Below are 19628 nucleotides of genomic sequence, written 5' to 3' on the forward strand. Positions count from 1 at the left end.
GAAGTCATGACTACTGGGTTCAGAAATTTTACTAAATCTAAAGGTGTTATGCTGCTGCCAGTTTGCATCCATACTGCTCTACATGATTCCCAGACTCAATGTGACCATATATCTGCATCGTTTGATTTGGAAAAATGCTGTGGTTGGATAACTTTTTGTCACTTGAAAGCCCAACATTTATTGACATTCTCCTCATAAGTCACCAGTTTATTTACTCTGATAGGTTGAAATGGGGGTGGAGTACAAAATCCATACCATGTGGTAACATCAATGCAAAGGGGACTGCCAGCCTTACAACTGGTTGCTGGGAGTTGCTCTGCTTATTGTGACATGTGTAACAACTACCATGTATTTTTGTGATAGTTACCTGATTTATCCTGTAGTCCATTCAGCTACCAATTGGAAAGACGGCCACCATAATAGTAATAGTAAAATAAATTGGTTCTGGAAGACAGGATAAGGAAATTTCTCATGGCCATAGCCAATCAGTAAAAAGAGTACTGCATAAGGAGTTCACTGTCTTTTTGGACCAATTAGATTCCCTCATTAAAAATTATATTTAACATGTTAGCATCTAAAAATGATAAACCACAAACACTAAGTAAAGTGAACCAGTTATGTGATCATCTTGATTCCAACATAACTGATGATAAATCCATAAGTGAACTTTACCTCTCTAATTCGCTCCTAGCTTGGAGGGCTTTCTCAAGCTGCAATGTTGTTGACTGTAGTCGACTCCTGATAGACTCAAGCTACAAAGACAAAAAAAGGTGTAAATAAAAAAAATAGAATATAAATTTTAAAGAAAGATATAATTTAAGATGCTCTTTCTCCCTCTTTGTAGATAATTTACTTATTGCATGATCAAAAATGTAATGCTACTATGCACTGACAGCAATTGCAAACCAAATATCCGACATAATAATAATAATAATAATAATAATAATAAAGGCTATATTTAATAGAAAGACTCTATTCGTTTCATATCAGGACCAGTCTATCTTGACCATTCATTTCATATCAGGACCAGTCCAAGATACATACAGAATGCAATTTCTAACCATCCCAGATATACATGCACTCATACATACATATATGCATGCATGCATACATACACACATGCATACATAGATACATACTAACATACAATACTATACAAACATACATACAATACTATACATACATATATATATACCCACATACACACATGCAAACATACATACATACACACACATGCACACATACATACATACAGACATGCATGCATGCATGCATACATACACATGCATGCACACATGCACGCCAATGTGGGTATGTGAGAAAGCTTGCCAGTAGCTTCTCGTGGGTCGGTGGTTCTTCCCGGGGTTTTCAAGGGTTCTTCCTCCACCATTAATAATGGCTGCCATGCACAGCCTATCATGTGCTAAAAAATGGCGTTAAACCCAACAACACACATGCACACACACATACATACATACATTCATACACACACACATTCATACATACATACATACATATATATGCACACACATACATACAGATACACACACACATACCTATATACATACTTACACACATATATACATACACACATACATACATTCATACATACATATATATATATACATACATACAGACACACATACATTCATACATACATACACACACACACATTCATTCATGCATGCATGCATGCATACATACATACATACATACATGCATTCATTCATACATACATGCATTCATTCATACATACATTCATACATACATACATATATACAAACATGCATTGATACATACATTCATACATACATGCATGCATGCATGCATACATACACACACCCATACATTCATACATTTATACATAGTACATACTTACATACATAAATACATAATTGCAGGTATTGAGATATTTCGTTTTGTCACGGTAGCTTACACAGTATTACAATTGTATTACTACTGTATCTTTGTCACTTTTCTGTTCTATTTTATGATCTTGTATTATTCTGAATTTGTTTAATCTGATGTAATCTCTTTTTAAAGAGGAAATAAAGTCAGTCAGTCAGTCAGTCATACATACATATCATATCATGTTGGTGACCGCAAACAGCATAGCTTCATTCTACAATAAAATGTGTGCCCTACTATCAACTAACATGCCCTAACATGATATTAAAAGTAAGTAGTAAATTAACATTAAATATAAACAATTAAAGGCCAAAGTCTTCTTGTCAAATCTGCAAATTTTGTTGTATGACAGCTGTTTGTGTGTGTTTATGTATTTGTTTATGTATTTGTTTATGTTTATTTCCATGAGATTTCTATATGGTTTTCTGTATTTATATATCTCATTTTGTAAATGCATTAGTTGACGATGTATATATATATCATGCTTGCGTTCTCATCTATAATGTGTCTCATAATCCTATGATATGTATAATATGTATCTTAGCAACCTGATATACTCTTTGTTGAAGAGGTAACTAAGTCATTTAGACAGTCAGTCATAGATAAATGCATGCACGCACGCATACGCGCAAACAAGTATATATATGCATAAATACATGCGTCATATGAAAAAAAAAAAAACTACATATAGAATTACACTGTTATAAGTTTTCCATTTCATTTTCGTTACTATCTCGAACTTAATGTTAAGTACATAACACTATAGACGTATTAACTTTTCGAAATATTATCATCATCAAGCAACTGTTAAAAGATTAGTGCCTTGCTCCGCCAAATGACTGCAGATTTGCATAATTGCAGGCATTGAGATATTTCGTTTTGTCAATACGGTAGCTGACACAGTATTACTATTGTATTTTTGTAAATTTTCTGTTTTATTTTATGATCTTGTATTATCATGAATTTGTTTATTCTGATGTAATCTCTTTTTAAAGAGGAAATAAAGTCAGTCAGTCAGTCAGTCAGTCAGTCATACATACATACATAACTACATACATTCACATGTTCATGTTCACAGAAGTTACAGACTCAGACAATTAACTCCATTTGTGAACTGTATACATGTTAACAGATGAAATTATTGTCAATGCCCACTAGATAACAGATGTCACTTAGCGAACAGATGGAACTATGGTCAATGTCAATATGTCAACAGATAAGCTAATGTCAATACCCACAAGTCAACAATGAAACTACTGTCAATGTCCATTTGTCAACAGATAAAACTAGTATCACAGAGACTGATGAAAATATTGTCAATATACACTAGTCACCATAAGAAACTATCAATGTCCACTTGTCAACAAATAAATTACTGTCAGTGACTAGTCAAACTTGTGCATAACAAATATCAACATATATGAAAGTAGCTGGAGGAGGTAAAGAACCTTAAGCTATTAATTAAGATACAGAGTTAATCCATGTAAAATACAGAATTAATCCATGTAAAATACAGAATTAATCCATGTAAAATACAGAGTTAATCCATGTAAAATACAGAATTAATCAATGTAAAATACAGAATTAATCCATGTAAAATACAGAATTAATCCATGTAAAATACAGAGTTAATCCATGTAAAATACAGAATTAATCAATGTAAAATACAGAATTAATCCATGTAAAATACAGAATTAATCCATGTAAAATACAGAATTAATCCATGTACAATACAGAATTAATCAATGTAAAATACAGAGTTAATCCATGTAAAATACAGAATTAATCCATGTAAAATACAGAGTTAATCCATGTAAAATACAGAATTAATCCATGTAAAATACAGAATTAATCCATGTAAAATATAGAATTAATCCATGTAAAATACAGAATTAATCCATGTAAAATACAGAGTTAATCCATGTAAAATACAGAGTTAATCCATGTAAAATACAGAATTAATCCATGTAAAATACAGAGTTAATCCATGTAAAATACAGAATTAATCAATGTAAAATACAGAATTAATCCATGTAAAATACAGAATTAATCAATGTAAAATACAGAATTAATCCATGTAAAATACAGAATTAACCTATTTAAAATTAATGCATTTAAACTACAGCATTAATCCATTTAAACTACAGAATTAATCCATTTAAAATACAGAAATAATCCATTTAAAATACAGAATTATCCATTTAAAATACAGAATTAATCCATGTAAAATACAGAATTAATCCATTTAAAATAAAGCATTAATCCATTTAGAATACAGCATTAATCCATTTAAAATACAGAATTAATCCATTTAAAATAAAGAATCCATTTAAAATACAGCATTAATCCATTTCAAATACTGAATTAATCCATTTAAAATAAAGCATTAATTCACTTAAAATACAGCATTAATCCATTTAAAATACAGAATTAATCCATTTAAAATAAAGAATCCAGTTAAAATACAGCATTAATCCATTTAAAATACAGAATTAATCCATTTAAAATAAAGAATTAACCCATTTAATACAGATATATTGAAAATTTGATGTACAACAAGATTATGTGACTTTAGTGGGGTTAATTTTCCATATAATGACCTATGAATGGTGTCGGGTGTTATTGGATTCCCTGAACTGAGAAGTATTTTTAAAGTAAACTGGGGCCAACTTAACAGCAACTTTATATCACTATGGCTTTTCAAAGGTGAAGTTGTTCTTGAAAAGGTAAGATGTTTAAAAATGTCCACTGCCTCATGAATGCTTACGTATTTCCCCACATTAGATTGCAGTTGTCAAAATGAGGTTGAATGTACCTCTTGCAAAATTTTACATGGTACTGTTTGGAAATTAAATCTTAAGTATCTTCTAAGTAGCCAAAGAAGACAGCAAAGAAATCATTGTCAAGAATAATACCATAAATGGTGTCCTTTGGAAACTATTTTCAGTTCTTCATCATTACAGTCATCTGTCTTTTTATTTTGATCTTTTGTCCCCATGTTATTATTATTAATGAATCTTGTATCTGCATATCCAACCATACCCTTCTCTGTGCCCAACATCTAAAGCCTATTAAATGCTATCTGATGATCTACTAGTTCACATCTGCAGCTTTCTTTATCAGAAGAAGCAATATCAGCGTCATAGATCAGCAGATGATGTTGTATTTCCAATCTTATGGGGGAAGATTGTTTACAAAAATAACAAAGTCAAAGATTTTATCATTGTGGAACAGCATAATTTATTCTTTTATTTTCAGATACATTTTCATTTGGAGTCAATTTTACAAATCCGTCATCAAGAATGAAGCAAACACTTTTTATCCATGTCACTAAATTAATGACTTTTTAAGATTCTCTAGAAGAATTTCATGATCTACAAGATCAAATACTTTTTTTTAAAAAATCAAAACCATAATTCTCAAATCTTAATATGCTTTGATCTAAAGCAGCATGTATCTATGTATTAACCATTTATATTAGTGCCATTTCACATGAATTATTTTGCCTAAAACCAGTCTGGTTACTATTGAGAAGTTTCTGGTCAAAGACATAAATGACTCATGCACATGCTTTTCAATTAATTTGGAAAGACTAGGAAGGATACAAATTAGCCAAAGTCTGTTTATTATTAAGTCATCTTTCTCTCCATAAAAAACTCAATAAAAACTCAAAGATAACAAGAACAGACAATTCTAGTGAAACTGTTTTCATCTACATCAAAGCTAAACAACACAAATTATTCTGTGACAAAAAGAATTGTTGTGTATTATATCCACCGTCATCATTAACTTGTCGACAGAGTCTAAAATTTTCATTAAGCTGGAAAGGAGGCAGGGTAGCTCAGTAGAGTGTCGGATTGGTAATCCATGAGTCATGGGTTCAACGCCCACCCAGGTCAGCTTTGGTTGGCTGTCTCCATTGGGAAAGCACTTAATGCCCAGTTCATTGGCATAATATAGCTAATGTGTTTAAAAGTGTCATTAAAAAAAAAAAACAAGTCATTCATAAAACTGGTCAGTCTAAATTAGGGTGCTGCTGATGTCTGGCTTAGATATATAACTCCTATTCTTCATTATACATCACTTCCAACCTGAAAAATTATTTCAATTTAACAAATCACAGTACAGTAGTCCCTCTCTTGAATGGCCCCCCTGACCAGCGGCCACCCGCTCCTTACAGCCAGAATCCGTTGGCACCGACGAGTTTGTGTTCAAAAGTACCCCTCACGAAAGGCCACCCGGCTAACGCGACCAGCGGCCAGCATATTAGTGCAATAATATAAAATTTACCCCTCACAAACGGCCGCATTTTATTTGAATATGTATCCAGAGCCAGTATTTTATTCATAACGTGTGTTAAATAATCCGATTTCTGTTCCCCCAATGTCAGGTTTTCGTTACTGAAAGAAGTGTTGAGTAAAGTACATTTACCACTAAGGTTAATATTATATCATTTATGCCTCACGAGAAGCCAAATTTATTCCATAAAAACCGAGAAAGATTCAAATTTTAATCCATACAAAAGGGTACGTACATGTAATCCAATTAGCCTTACTGCTGTGTTATCATAAGATGTCTGGTTTAGTCACTGATAATTGTTAATATTACAATTACTGAACAGTAGTAACAGCTGAGAAGTGGCAGTATCGATGTACAATACCCAAGTCAGCAGGAAAATGGCTTGATAGCCTTTATGGCTTCCCTTAGTAAGACGTTGAGCTTGTTCACTTTGATAATCAGTGGCTATTACTACTGACAATAATTGTCAAAATTACAAATCCTAACGGCCACGAGGTCAAATCTGCGTGATGTTAATGGTACATATCGAAGCCGTTTTGGCTTCTCTCACTTAGTGTAAAGAAACGTATAAAAACAATAGGGTACCAGACTGCGACTAACGAATCACATGACAAGATCACTTCCTTTAAAAACACATGGCAATTTGTTTAGATGCATACAAAATTGTTTTATCAGTATTGTAGTTGGCAACATGAATAACTTACTGCAAAAAGATCAACTTGTCATCGCGGAAAAGAAAAATTATCAGTTTAGAAGAGAAAGTGAAAGTAATTCATCTGACCGGGGGGGGGGGGAGGGGGGGGGGGTATCGAGGATCCTTGCAGAAAACTAGTCTCTGGAAGATTCAGATAAACAATATTGTGAACGATAATGAAACAATTCTACAGAAGTGGGAAGGTGAAATGGATGGAGAAAGGAAGATTGTTTGAGCCAGGATACGTTTGTATCCTGATTTGAATGACAAGAAAAAGCAACAATTTTGTCCGTTGAATTGGGATATGACGATTTTACCGCAAGTAACGGATGGTTGCACAGATTTCAAGTGCGACACAATATTAAGTGTTCTGTCCTTAGTGGAGAATCAGCTGATGTTAATAATGAAGTTGTTGAAGATGGGAACAAAAGACTAAACGATATATGCAGGGGATATGACAGCAAGGATATTTTTAATTGTGACGAGACTGGTTTGTTTTTTAGACTGTTACCAACAAAGTGACAGATGATGTGATCTGTAACATAATTATAAAGACAGTTTTAAAACTATATCAATGGTTATTCATAGCATTCTTTTGAAAATGATGACACAGTTTGTATTACATTTATTTCACATGCATGTGATTTTTTAATGAAAATATTAAATATTTAAAATTAAATGTACTTGTGACTTTCTTCATATGTATTTACTATTCGCATTTGTCATCCCCCTCTAGAAAGGCCACCTGCATTATAAGGCCACTTCCCTGCTGCATTAGGGGTGGCCTTATAAGAGGGGGACTACTGTATAGATATTTTTGCAGTGCTGAGATTCAGCTCTTATGATCTTTCAAAGGTTTTGCAATATTTCACTTCTGTCCACTGGACATCCCTTCACTAAAAAAAACAAATTTTCACATATATTTTATTTGCTTTCAAGACTGATTGGTCATGAAATGTAGCAAAACTACCATCTCATCCCCACTACAGTGTGAAAATTAAGATAGTATATATTGCTTTAGTTTATGAACCATCCTCTTATATTACCTCTGCCTCTAATTTATCCCGATGTGCCCTCTCTTTCTGTAATGTGTCATTAAGAAGGGCTGCCTCAGCACGAGTGCTGCTGAGCTGGAGACTGTGTTGTACAGTGGCCTGAGTTAGGGCTTCTTCTTCCAGCTTAACCTCTGTCTTCAGGTCCTCCACCTTCAGCCGAAGCTTCTCATTATCTGCTGATAGGAGGGCATTCTCATCAGTCCACCTTGTTCTCTGCCTCTGTAACTCGGCCTGAAATTATATGAAACATTTTCAATCTATTTTGTAAATATTCAGTTTGATGCTTTTTCAAACAATAACATTTCCAATTGTACATCAATTTAAGGATATACCTGTAATGGTGATGGAGAAGGTGTCCAACTGTCTTAACAGAAGGATCATTGTTTGCTGAGTACTGAAATTTATGGTTTGTAGCAACAATAAAATACAATAAACCAGGTATATAAGTGAAATTACAATACCATATATATACCCTCCAATTGCAAAATACACAGACCAAGATCTGATGTTGCATAATGCACCAACAGATCTGGATCTACCTAGTTTGTTAGGAGCAATTAGTAGAACAAACAGCACAGACCCTGATCTGCTGGCACATTATGTAATGGCATATTAGAATCTATGTTTTTCTGCAGCTGGGCTTGACTTTTAAGCAAGTAAGAATGGTAGTGCCTTTCATAGTAGTCACAAATCAACCTTTTCAACTGAGCTGTCTGGAGTGAATAGTACAAGCTGTAATATATTTTTGCCAAATTAGAAACCAAATACATCAGCTTTGAATTAATAACCCTGATATTGTGAAGCTACTATACAAGCTCAAAGACATAAAAAGAATCAAATTAAGTGAAAAGTTCTAAAAATGTTATTATTTATTTTATCACAATAACTGTCATCTGAAATATAATGATACTGTTTTATTACAATAACTGTCATTGTGCAATATAATGATAAATGTATTTTATTACAATAACTGCCACTGCTGCCACTGTGAGATATAATCACATGTATTATTACAATAAGTTTCATTATGAGATAAAATGATGTGTTTTATTACAATAACTGTCATTGTGAAATATAATAAATATATCTTATTACAATAACTGTCACTGTGAGATATAATGACATGTATTTTATTAGAATAACTGTCATTGTGAGATATAATGATACATGTATTTTATTACAATAGCTGTCATTATGAGATATACTGACATGTATTTTATTACAATAACTGCCATTGTGAGATATGATATTCATATTTGATTACAATAATTGTAATTGTGAGATATAATGATAAATATATTTGATTACAATAACTGTAATTGTGAGGTATAATGATAAATATATTTGATTACAATAACTGTCATTGTGAGATAAAACTGAAAAATATACTGATTAACTCTTGTAAATCTCACATTAGCATAATGTACTATTTAAGCTATTACGCAGTGAATAACTATGATTTAAGCCATCTTGTCGGCTACTCAATGACAATTCCTAAGATTTGGTTTTCTGTTTATGGCAGAGAAACACAAATATTATTTAATGCTGAGGCAGTCAGAGTAAAATGCTTTGCCCATGGTCATGCAATAGTACCCAACCTGGACTGATCTGATGGTAGGAATCGAACCCATGCCCTTTCAGTTTGGACGTTGGTATGCAACCAGAGCCACAATGGTTGCTGCCCTTAAGCTCACCTCTTATAATAAACAAGAGGGCACTTCTGGCTTATTGTACTGCCCAATGGGTTCAATTCAGGAGGGAACTGCTTTTTGACTTTGAAGTCAAATTACCTGGATATTACAGTAAAACCTGTCTTGAGTGACCAATGGTATGAAAGACCACTTGCCACGAGACCAGGTTCTCCTTGCACAGATTTACTGAGTATACAGAGTTATGACCTGCCAAGAGAGACCACCTGTCTTGTGAGACCATTATTTTTTTGCAGAATGGGTGTCTTTCAAGACAATTTCAACTACAAAAAGTGCCTTATCCACACTTAGCAAGTCAGTATTGATAATAAACTGTACTCTAGAACCATCAGTGCTGATATTTGTACCTTGACAAACTGCCTGTACTGACAGCTATATTAATAGCAATCTGTACATTGACAAACTGTCATTACTAATTGCAATCTGTACCGTGATGAACTGTCAGTACTGACGGCAATCTGTACACTGGCAAACTGTCAGCAGAGATAACAATATTTACACTGACAAACTTTCTTTATTCATAGCAATCTGTACCTTAACCTTGACAAAGTGTCAGTATTGACAGTGATCTGTACCTTGAGAATGTCATTACTGATAGTAATCTGTACATTGAGACTGTCAGTATTGATAGTGATCTGTACATTGAGAATGTCAGTACTGATAGTATACTGTACATTGAGACTGTCAGTATTGATAGTGATCTGCATATTGAGACTGTCATTACTGATAGTAATCAGTACCTTGAGACTGTCAGTGTTGATAGTAAACTGTTCATTGAGACTGTCAGTATTGATAGCAATATCTACCTTGAGACTGTCAGTATTGATAGTAATCAGTATCATAAGAATGTCAGTAATGATAGTAATCAGTACCTTGAGACTGTCAGCATTGATAGTAATATCTACCTTGAGACTATCAGCATTGATAGTAAACTGTACATTGAAACTGTCAGTATTGACAGTAATATCTACCTTGAGGCTGTCAGCATTGATATTAAACTGTACATTGAGACTGTCGGTATTGATAGTAAACTGTACATTGAGACTGTCAGAATTGATAGAAATCAGTTGTTGTTGTTGTTGTTGTTGTAGGGTTTAATGCCATTTTTCAGCACAAGATAGGATATACATGGCAGACAGTATTAGTGGTGGAGGAAAAACCTGGAAAGAACCACCGACCCATGAGAAGCTACTGGCAAGCTTTCTCACATACCCACATTAGCCGAATCTGAGACTTGAACCCACGCAGACAGAGGTGAGATGGCAATGATCCGTAGCGGAAAGCGCTTTAGATCACTCGGTCACTCTGGGCCCTGATAGAAATCAGTACCTTGAGACTGTCTGTATTGATATTAATCAGTACCTTGAGACTGTCAGTATTGATAGAAATCAGTACATTGAGACTGTCAGCATTGATAGTAATCAGCATCTTGAGACTCAGTACTGATATTAATCAGTACCTTGAGACTGTCAGCATTGATAGTAATCAGTACCTTGAGACTGTCAGCATTGATAGTAATCAGTACCTTGAGACTGTCAGCATTGATAGTAATATCTACCTTGAGACTGTCAGCATTGATATTAAACTGTACATCGATACTGTCAGCATTGATAGTAATCAGTACCTTGAGACTGTCAGTATTGATAGTAATATCTACCTTGAGACCGACAGTATTGATAGTAATCAGTACCTTGAGACTGTCAGTATTGATAGTAATATCTACCTTGACCCTGTCAGTATTGATAGTAATATCTACCTTGAGACTGTCAGCATTGATAGTAATCTGTACCTTGAGACTGTCAGTATTGATAGTAATCAGCACCTTGAGACTGTCAGTATTGATAGTAATATCTACCTTGAGACTGTCAGTATTGATAGTAATATCTACCTTAAGACTGTCAGTATTGATAGTAATATCTACCTTGAGAGCAGCATTCTCAGATTTAAATTTGTCAACATTGTCCTGGGCATGCTTATTGTCATCATCTGCCATTTCAAGCTTGTTTTCAACATCATCCTGAAAACATGAAGTACAATTAATGTGTAATAACAACATATTCATATCTGACAGTAGAACAAAAATAGCTCAACATTCCCCCCAATGGGACTTCATAAATCTGACTAAACACTTTGCAGTTTGAGTCAATCCCCTAAGGACTTCATAAACAAATCTTGGTAGCCTGAGTCAACACCATGGGACTTCATAAATTTGTCTCAAGATTTATTAGCCTGAGTCAACCCCCAACAGACTTCATAAATTATTTTAAAGACTTGGTAGTCAACCCTCTAGCGATTTCATAAATTAGTCTGATGACTTGGTAGTTTGAGTCAACCCCCACAGGCCTTCATAAATTACTCTGAAGACTTGGTAGTTTGTCTTAACCCCTCTGACTTCATAAATAAATCAGAAGTTTGAGTCAACGCAGAAATCATATCAAAATTCCACTAAATTAGTTTTTATAACTCATAATGATTAATGACAATGTTCATGAATGAAAGATATAAAAGATTTAATACATTTTATTAACCTGGTTTGTCATTATTTGGATACAATTACTTTCTAATAAAATTATGGAATTCCAAATGCTTACTTGCATTACTGAACCGAGTCTTGTTTAACAAAAAAATAACTTTTTAAATACTCTTCATAAAACAAACAATAGTCCCTCAAAGAGACTGATGCTCCATCAGGCAAAAGGAATCTCCAGGAACTCCAAACAAGAGTCCCTCAAAGAGACTCATGCTCTATTAGGCAAAAAGAATCTCCAGGAATTCCAAACAAGAGTCCCTCAAAGAGACTCATGCTCTATCAGGCAAAAAGAATCTCCAGTCATCATTGCAGCCAAACTGGATGTATCACTGGAATATATTCTTTCAGGACCAACTTAAGAAGTCTTTTAGAGAAAACTCAATGTTAACATGATTAACCATTCAGAAGTAACTATAATAAGATTTTCAAGATTGCTGTGCAGTGGTGGCCATATTGAATGATACAATCTGCTCTATTTTCATTTGGGATGAACTAGCCATCTTAAGACATTGATATATGATATGATATGATCATTCAATCAGGAGGCCTGGAGTAGCATAAATACTATTTTCAAGATGGCCACTGGTGACCATACTGGATGTATGAGCATCACCATTTTCATTCTGGATCAACTAGACCATGGAATGATTGTGTGTATAAAGTTTCATGGCAATCCTCTGAATGGTTTAGGTGATGCAGAAATAACAAGTTTGTGATAAGAGACAGATGCACAAGATACAAAAGTCCATAAGCACTTATAGTCTAGGACCAGTAGAGCTATAAATCAAAAAATCTGGAAAATATTTTATTCACATAACCAGGGAAAGATGTATATGCAACTGAGCCATGGAAAAATCAGATATATACCACAGAACCATGAAAATATATACCACTGAACCATGGAAATATATACCACTGAACCATGGAAATATATACCACAGAACCATGGAAATATATACCACTGACCCTTTGATATAATAAATGTATACCACTGACTCTTTGAAATAATAGTTGTATACCAGTGAGCCTTATAAATAAGAGTTGTATACCAGTGAGTCTTATAAATAATTGATATTTACCACTCAGCCTAATAAATAAGAGTTGTATACCAGTCAGCCTTATAAATAATTGATATTTACCACTCAGCCTTATAAATAAGAGTTGTATACCAGTCAGCCTTATAAATAATTGATATTTACCACTCAGCCTAATAAATAAGAGTTGTATATCAGTGAGCCTTATAAATAAAAAAACAGATGCATACCACTGCGCCTTAGAAATAATAGATGTATACCACTGGGCTTTATAAATAATTGATCTATACCACTGAGCCTTATAAATAATTGATGTATACCACTGAGCCTTGTAAATAATTGATGTATACCACTGAGCCTTAGAAATAACAGATTTATACCATTGAGCCTTAGAAATGACTCTAAATTGCAGTAAAATCACCATTTTTACATGTATTACAATTTTCATGGATTTCTTCATTGCTATAAACCACAAATGTCAACTGCATTAATCCATGACCTAGGAAATTAAGTACTCATTAAAATGGCAGCTTGTTGCAAAACCACAAAGTTGATACCCAAAAAATAAATAAATTCACATAATTATATGTTACTACACAGTACTAAATTATGTTATTACACAGTACCATATGATGTTATTTCACAGTACTTTATGTTGTTACAGAGTACTAAATGCTATTATGTGCCACTGCTAAATGTACATCACAGAGTAATTAAGATTTGTATAAGAGTGGCATCATGCTGCCAGTTAAGGAGAATATTGTGAGGTATATCAGTTACATGTTTTGTCAGCAAACAAGTACAGAATGATACAGAGTCAGCCGGCAGGCTCAGGTAAGTTTGTATGCCAACTTAGTATAATTCCATACTGGGCAAATAACAAACTATGCAATTAATTTAGCCAACTTATGATCTCACTGCACATTATTTCCAATATTTTCAATCTTTTTTGGGGTGGTGGGGTAGGGTGGAAGAAACCTTAAGCAAATACATATCAAAGTGAAGTCATTCATGATGTCACATCATACTGACCCGGCAAGTTCTCATACCAGGTCCACACCTGACTCGTTTGATCAATGAAAATGCATGAAATTAGTCAGAGGTGTAGTAAGTTTTACCTGGCTCCTAATACTAATTCTATGCTATTTTCAATTTAATGTTTCAAGTAGAAGTATATCATGACAGGTTTTACAACATTAATAATATGAACCAACAAACTTTGTTACCATGACAATGTTGACAGAAAACAATTATATAAAGAAAGAAAGAAAACAATTAAATAATAACTGCAATTAAAAGTGTTCTTCAAGTTAAGCAAATCATTTTATGACATACAACAAAATGGTCCAATGATTCCTTAAATTCCTGGCTAAAACATCACTTTGCATACCTGCCATAACATGGCATGTCATGCTAAAATCACCATTTTTACTCCCAAAACCCATGTCATGGTCAAGTTTTGAAAAACATTACTACATTCAAAAAAAAAGAAGAAAAATGCTTTTCACACGACCACCATGCAACTGATTGAGGCAGTTTCTAAATACATTTAGTAAATTTATTCACACTTGAAATTACTCTCTTAGAACCTGTTTACTGGGCAAAATTAGAAAATACATTCTAATCTATGTTTTGGTACCTTAAGTACATTCAGCACACTTTTCTTTGTGTTTGGTATTCTAAAAAATAATTCTGAAGATTTATTTTGGACTATGGTGACTGTTAACATTTACTTTACGTTCAAAAGCTGATGTCATTCAAAATGTAGCTTTATAGTATTCTAAGAAATATAGATTACATTTTTTGTCATAAACTTTTGACACATAGTCTCCTTTGGGCCAGAAATATCAGATCAAATGGATTATATTAAAAGTATATCCACAGTACCCAAACTAGTTTGGTGGCAACCAAATCAACAATTAATTTCTGTATAAGTGATTTCTGAGCATATGCAAATTTGAGTAGTCTATCATATAATGAGAAGGGTGTTTGCAAACATCTTGTAGGTTTAGCCACAACCTTAGAAATGACCAGGACAAATCAAATACCAATCACATTCATTAATAATTTATGCAAAGTAGAGTACTCCCGCACTGTAATGCTATTTATGGATGCAATAAAAATAGACCTTACAGGTAAGGTCATCTTATAATGAGGTAGTATACACATATTACATGCACTATTAAATAATGACATGGGATCTTGAACATAACATTATAAAAAGGTAATTCATATACAGAGGTATATTATAATGAGATAATTTACATGTTACTATTAATAAAATAGGATCCATGAACATATCAACCTTATAAAAAGGGAATTCTTACACAGAGGTGCCTTATAGTGAGAGAGTACTGTATATGGCAATTTGTAAAAAGTCATGACCACTTACAGCAAATCCACAGTCTACATGTCTAAAATTTCATACGCTTTGGCTGGTATGATACCAAACGAAAAAGCCAAAAGTAAACCAGCAACTTTTAAAATTGTACATCATTAAAATTTCAAACAAGATACTAACTGAAAATGAAAAGTTAAACACTAAACTATCTAATGAAGCAGTTTCTTGGTTGGATGGTGTAATTAAAACCCTCTAATGGTGAGGGGGGGAGATGAATAACTGTCAACCAAAGTGCTAAAAAATCTCCCATATAAAAAGGTAGAAGTTAACAGGCAAGAAGAAATTATGGTAACATCAAAATAACCTCAACATTTTTTAAAAGAGTGCAACAAAGATAAGAATGTCGTCACAACAGGTCAAGATAAAGAATCTTACCGAGTCCGAATCCTGTAATAAATTGCATGATCAAATTCTATTTGAATGAGGGTATTCTCTGTACAAATTATTTTATTAAATCAGATTATTAATTCAAACAGTATGATTTGTCAAACTTTGCAAGAAATTTATTAATCTTAGTTCTGAGACAAGTTCACATGGTAAACAAAAATAATCATGCTGTTTCTACTACATCTTACAAATTTTAATCAACTAAAGAAGCATCAAGCAATCAAAGCTAGATGGGCTTACAAATCACTACCTGTACTCACTTAAAAGTTGAGTCCAACTATGCAGACAGATCAGGGTATATGCAATTTGTTCTACTGATTATTCTTAATAAAAAGTATGACTCAAGATCTGCCAGTGCTTTATGCAATGGCAGATTTGGGTCTGTGCAGTTTGCAGCTGAACTCAAATTATATGCGAGTATAGATGGCAAATGAACACTTTTCTTTTTTATCCACCAAAATATATAGTTTATTTCCTTTAACCAGTTATCTTTCTCATTATTTATTCAATTCAGTGTTTATTCATTATTTATGCCGGAATATAAAAAGATTCTGTGAAGCAAATGTGTGATCTGAATCAGATGTTATTATTGACTACCAAATGGGAGACAACTATAATTTACTATACATATGTAGTCAACAATGATATATGCTCAGACATTTATTTGCTGCTCAAATACAGTCAACAATGACCTACTTTTTGAGATGAGGTCCTTAAGTTCTCCTGCTGAAGCTGTTCATGAAGCCGCTGCTGTTCTCCATTGATTTTCTTCTGGAGCTGCACTGCATTTTTCTCATTATTTAGTTGTCTTTGCAACAATTCTTTCTCTTCCTCCAACTGAAAACAAAAAAAGAGCAAAAACTAAAATGCTAAATCAAAAAAGTTTAAAGATAATAATCTGTCTTCGAAAAAAGAGAAATTAATTAGTGGTTCAGAATATAAACAAAATATATACACAATTGGCTAACAACAGGCAGAATAAAGATACCAAAATTTCTCTACACAAAACTATTATCATTTTCAAACAAAGACTGTTTTACTTGTTTTTATTCATTCTACAGTGCTAAGAGAGATGTCAAGGAATTGATAATATCATGCTAAATCTGCCATCCTCCGCATTTCCATTTATGTATTACAGTATGTAGATCACGAACAAAAACTAAGAATGTACATTTCTAAAGATGACTGTGCATGTAAGTAAAGTATCTCTGTGATCATGATCAAGCAGCTGACTGCCTTTCATTTGCCAGACTACCTGTCAAGCACTCTGAATGTGAATGTGTCATAATGCCTGCTGGTTGGTGATTACATCATTGTCCAATCATTAACATTTTATGCAGATGAGATGCCTTGTTATTTTGTGTACACTGATTGAGCAGTACATAAATTTCTTTGAAAAGACCGTTTGCCACAGAAAAGCATTAATATACATACACTTGATCTTATATTGATGTCATGAACAAAGTCAATGTTGCCCCAAAGATGTGAAGATAAGCTGGACACATTGGTCATTCTCGGTATATCACACAATGGACCAATTGTTAAATTTTGCATATTATCAAGTTTACTGTCAAGGTTACAAATTAAAATATTATGAAAAATCCTCTGACCTCACGATACGGTTAATGAATAGATTCTGTGCCAAGAATTATTACATTATTACATTTATTACATCATGATTAACTCAGATATTACACCCTTGTTTACCATAAAATTTTGATTTTCAAACCACAGTAACATCCATGTGCCCTCGGTTTAATCAATTAGTTAACCCCAAGCTTTACACTTGACTTTTCACTATCAGCAGGTGCATATACCCCCAAATTTACCCTTACTTTTAAGTATTACAGGAGCATGACCCCCCCCCCAATGTTACCCTCACTTTTGAGCATTATTAAGCACATGTACCCAATGCTGCACATAGGATCCACAAGACGGAGGACAGTGTGCCCCCCCCCCCTTCAACAATTTAGAGAGAAGAAAGGAAACCAATAGCAGATAATACAATCACTAATAGTTCGACAAAAACAAGATCATATTTGCTTTGACAGTTCTACCAGCTTAACTCATGTTTTACTTGGATATTTACGTTACTACAATAAAAGCTTGATCAAGTACTCAAGTAAAATTATGAAAACATTTAACATGCTCTGAATATTTGGTCAACCTGTAATGAACTGCATCATGGTATTTTCCATTCTGGATCATGCTCACATTTTGTATACTCTTCATTTACCAGCATTTATCATAATAAGTTCCCACATTTTCTGATTTACTTTTCTTTCCAAACTAACCAATAATTAATGATTTCTGATTTTTCTTAGCTTTCAAAACAAATTATTATTTAAATGAAAAGTTGATCATTTGCATAATTCAGTCTATTTTGTCATTTCTTACACCTCAGAGTGACTGTAACCTCAAAGATATGTTACACTAATGGCCGTCAAACACGTTACATTGCAACTTGGCCGACTACCACAAACTTTGAATGTTTTCACTGTCAGATACATTGTAACAGATGGAGCTTTCCTAGCCTTTATGGTAATTGATGAAAGTTCATGAAACACTATAATCTAAGATGTACAAGATCACCACAACTACTAGACTATGCACAATACATTTTTAACATATACAATTTTCAGATATGAAGAAAAAAGTTACACATATACAATTTTCGGACGATTCAAAGGATGAATTTGCAAGTTTAACATAATGAGAAGAAGTTTTAAAGATTGGAGGTGATTGTGAAGATATTTGGTTGCTGGAGATATTTAACAAATATCACTGCTTTGTAAGGAAAATAGTCTGCTTCATTTAATCCATTATTCCATGCAGCCTTCGTAGGTCAGTGCCCTTGCTGTTAATAACTCATTAAGCATGTGCACTCCAGGTCGACTACAGTACACCTGTATGGAGGATGACATAAGTTACCAAACTGCAGTCTAACAATGGATGTTGGAATAATTTTCAACGAAGTATTTTACCCTGATGAAAATTTTACCAGATATATCTTTTTCATTGCAAAATATCATCCTTTTTGCATAGATTTCAAGACTCAAGATGAGACAGGGTTTGCCAACAATTTTCCAAGTTCTCCAACATCCAGATCTTTTCCAACAGTCTTCCAACTTTCAATGATTTTTCAGCTAAATTCCAACTATACAATATTTAAGTCCCAGTAAAGTTGGAATCAGTAGCCAGCACACAAGCATCAAGACAACAGAAATCCAGATTCTTTCAGTAGGTGCTTGCTGCATGTAACAGACAGGTTTAAGAGTCAACATAGCTAAACATGGGTGTCTACTTTAATTTCAAAATTCAGTTACTTCTGTAATTTATTTAGTATTTATTTTGGAATTAATTTTATCACATGAAATAACTTTGCTAGTTAATAAATTTTAAGATACATATAGCTAATATATTGTAATTTCAGTGCTTTATTTTACAACTTCAATTTCTAATATTATTCTAACATTAGAAATTTCTTAACTTTGATATACCATCTAGGATCAATTTTCAAGACTTTCAAATATTTCTATATTCAATATTTCATTCTGTCCTCTGAGAAGATCTGTTTGCAACTCCTAGTTGTATAAATGTAAGAGAGTCTG

At 33.3% G+C, this 19628-nt stretch overlaps 1 protein-coding gene across 16 annotated transcripts in view; it reads right to left on the reverse strand.

Annotated features, from left to right (window-relative positions):
• The window catches only part of LOC149804145 (uncharacterized), a 304793-nt gene that overhangs the window by 84505 nt on the left and 200660 nt on the right, over positions 1–19628 (reverse strand). For all 16 annotated transcript variants that reach the window (XM_089954101.1, XM_089954099.1, XM_089954104.1 and 13 more), the window contains 4 exons: positions 16714–16854; positions 11587–11682; positions 7948–8187; positions 673–752 (listed from right to left, as the gene is read on the reverse strand). In XM_089954101.1, coding sequence (XP_089810227.1) covers positions 673–752; positions 7948–8187; positions 11587–11682; positions 16714–16854 — 557 coding nt within the window. The remainder of the gene's footprint in view (positions 1–672; positions 753–7947; positions 8188–11586; positions 11683–16713; positions 16855–19628) is intronic.

The sequence above is a fragment of the Sinohyriopsis cumingii genome, chromosome 3 (assembly GCF_028554795.1).
Source record: "Sinohyriopsis cumingii isolate HCF-2022 chromosome 3, ASM2855479v2, whole genome shotgun sequence".
NCBI classification, from domain to species: domain Eukaryota; kingdom Metazoa; phylum Mollusca; class Bivalvia; order Unionida; family Unionidae; genus Sinohyriopsis; species Sinohyriopsis cumingii.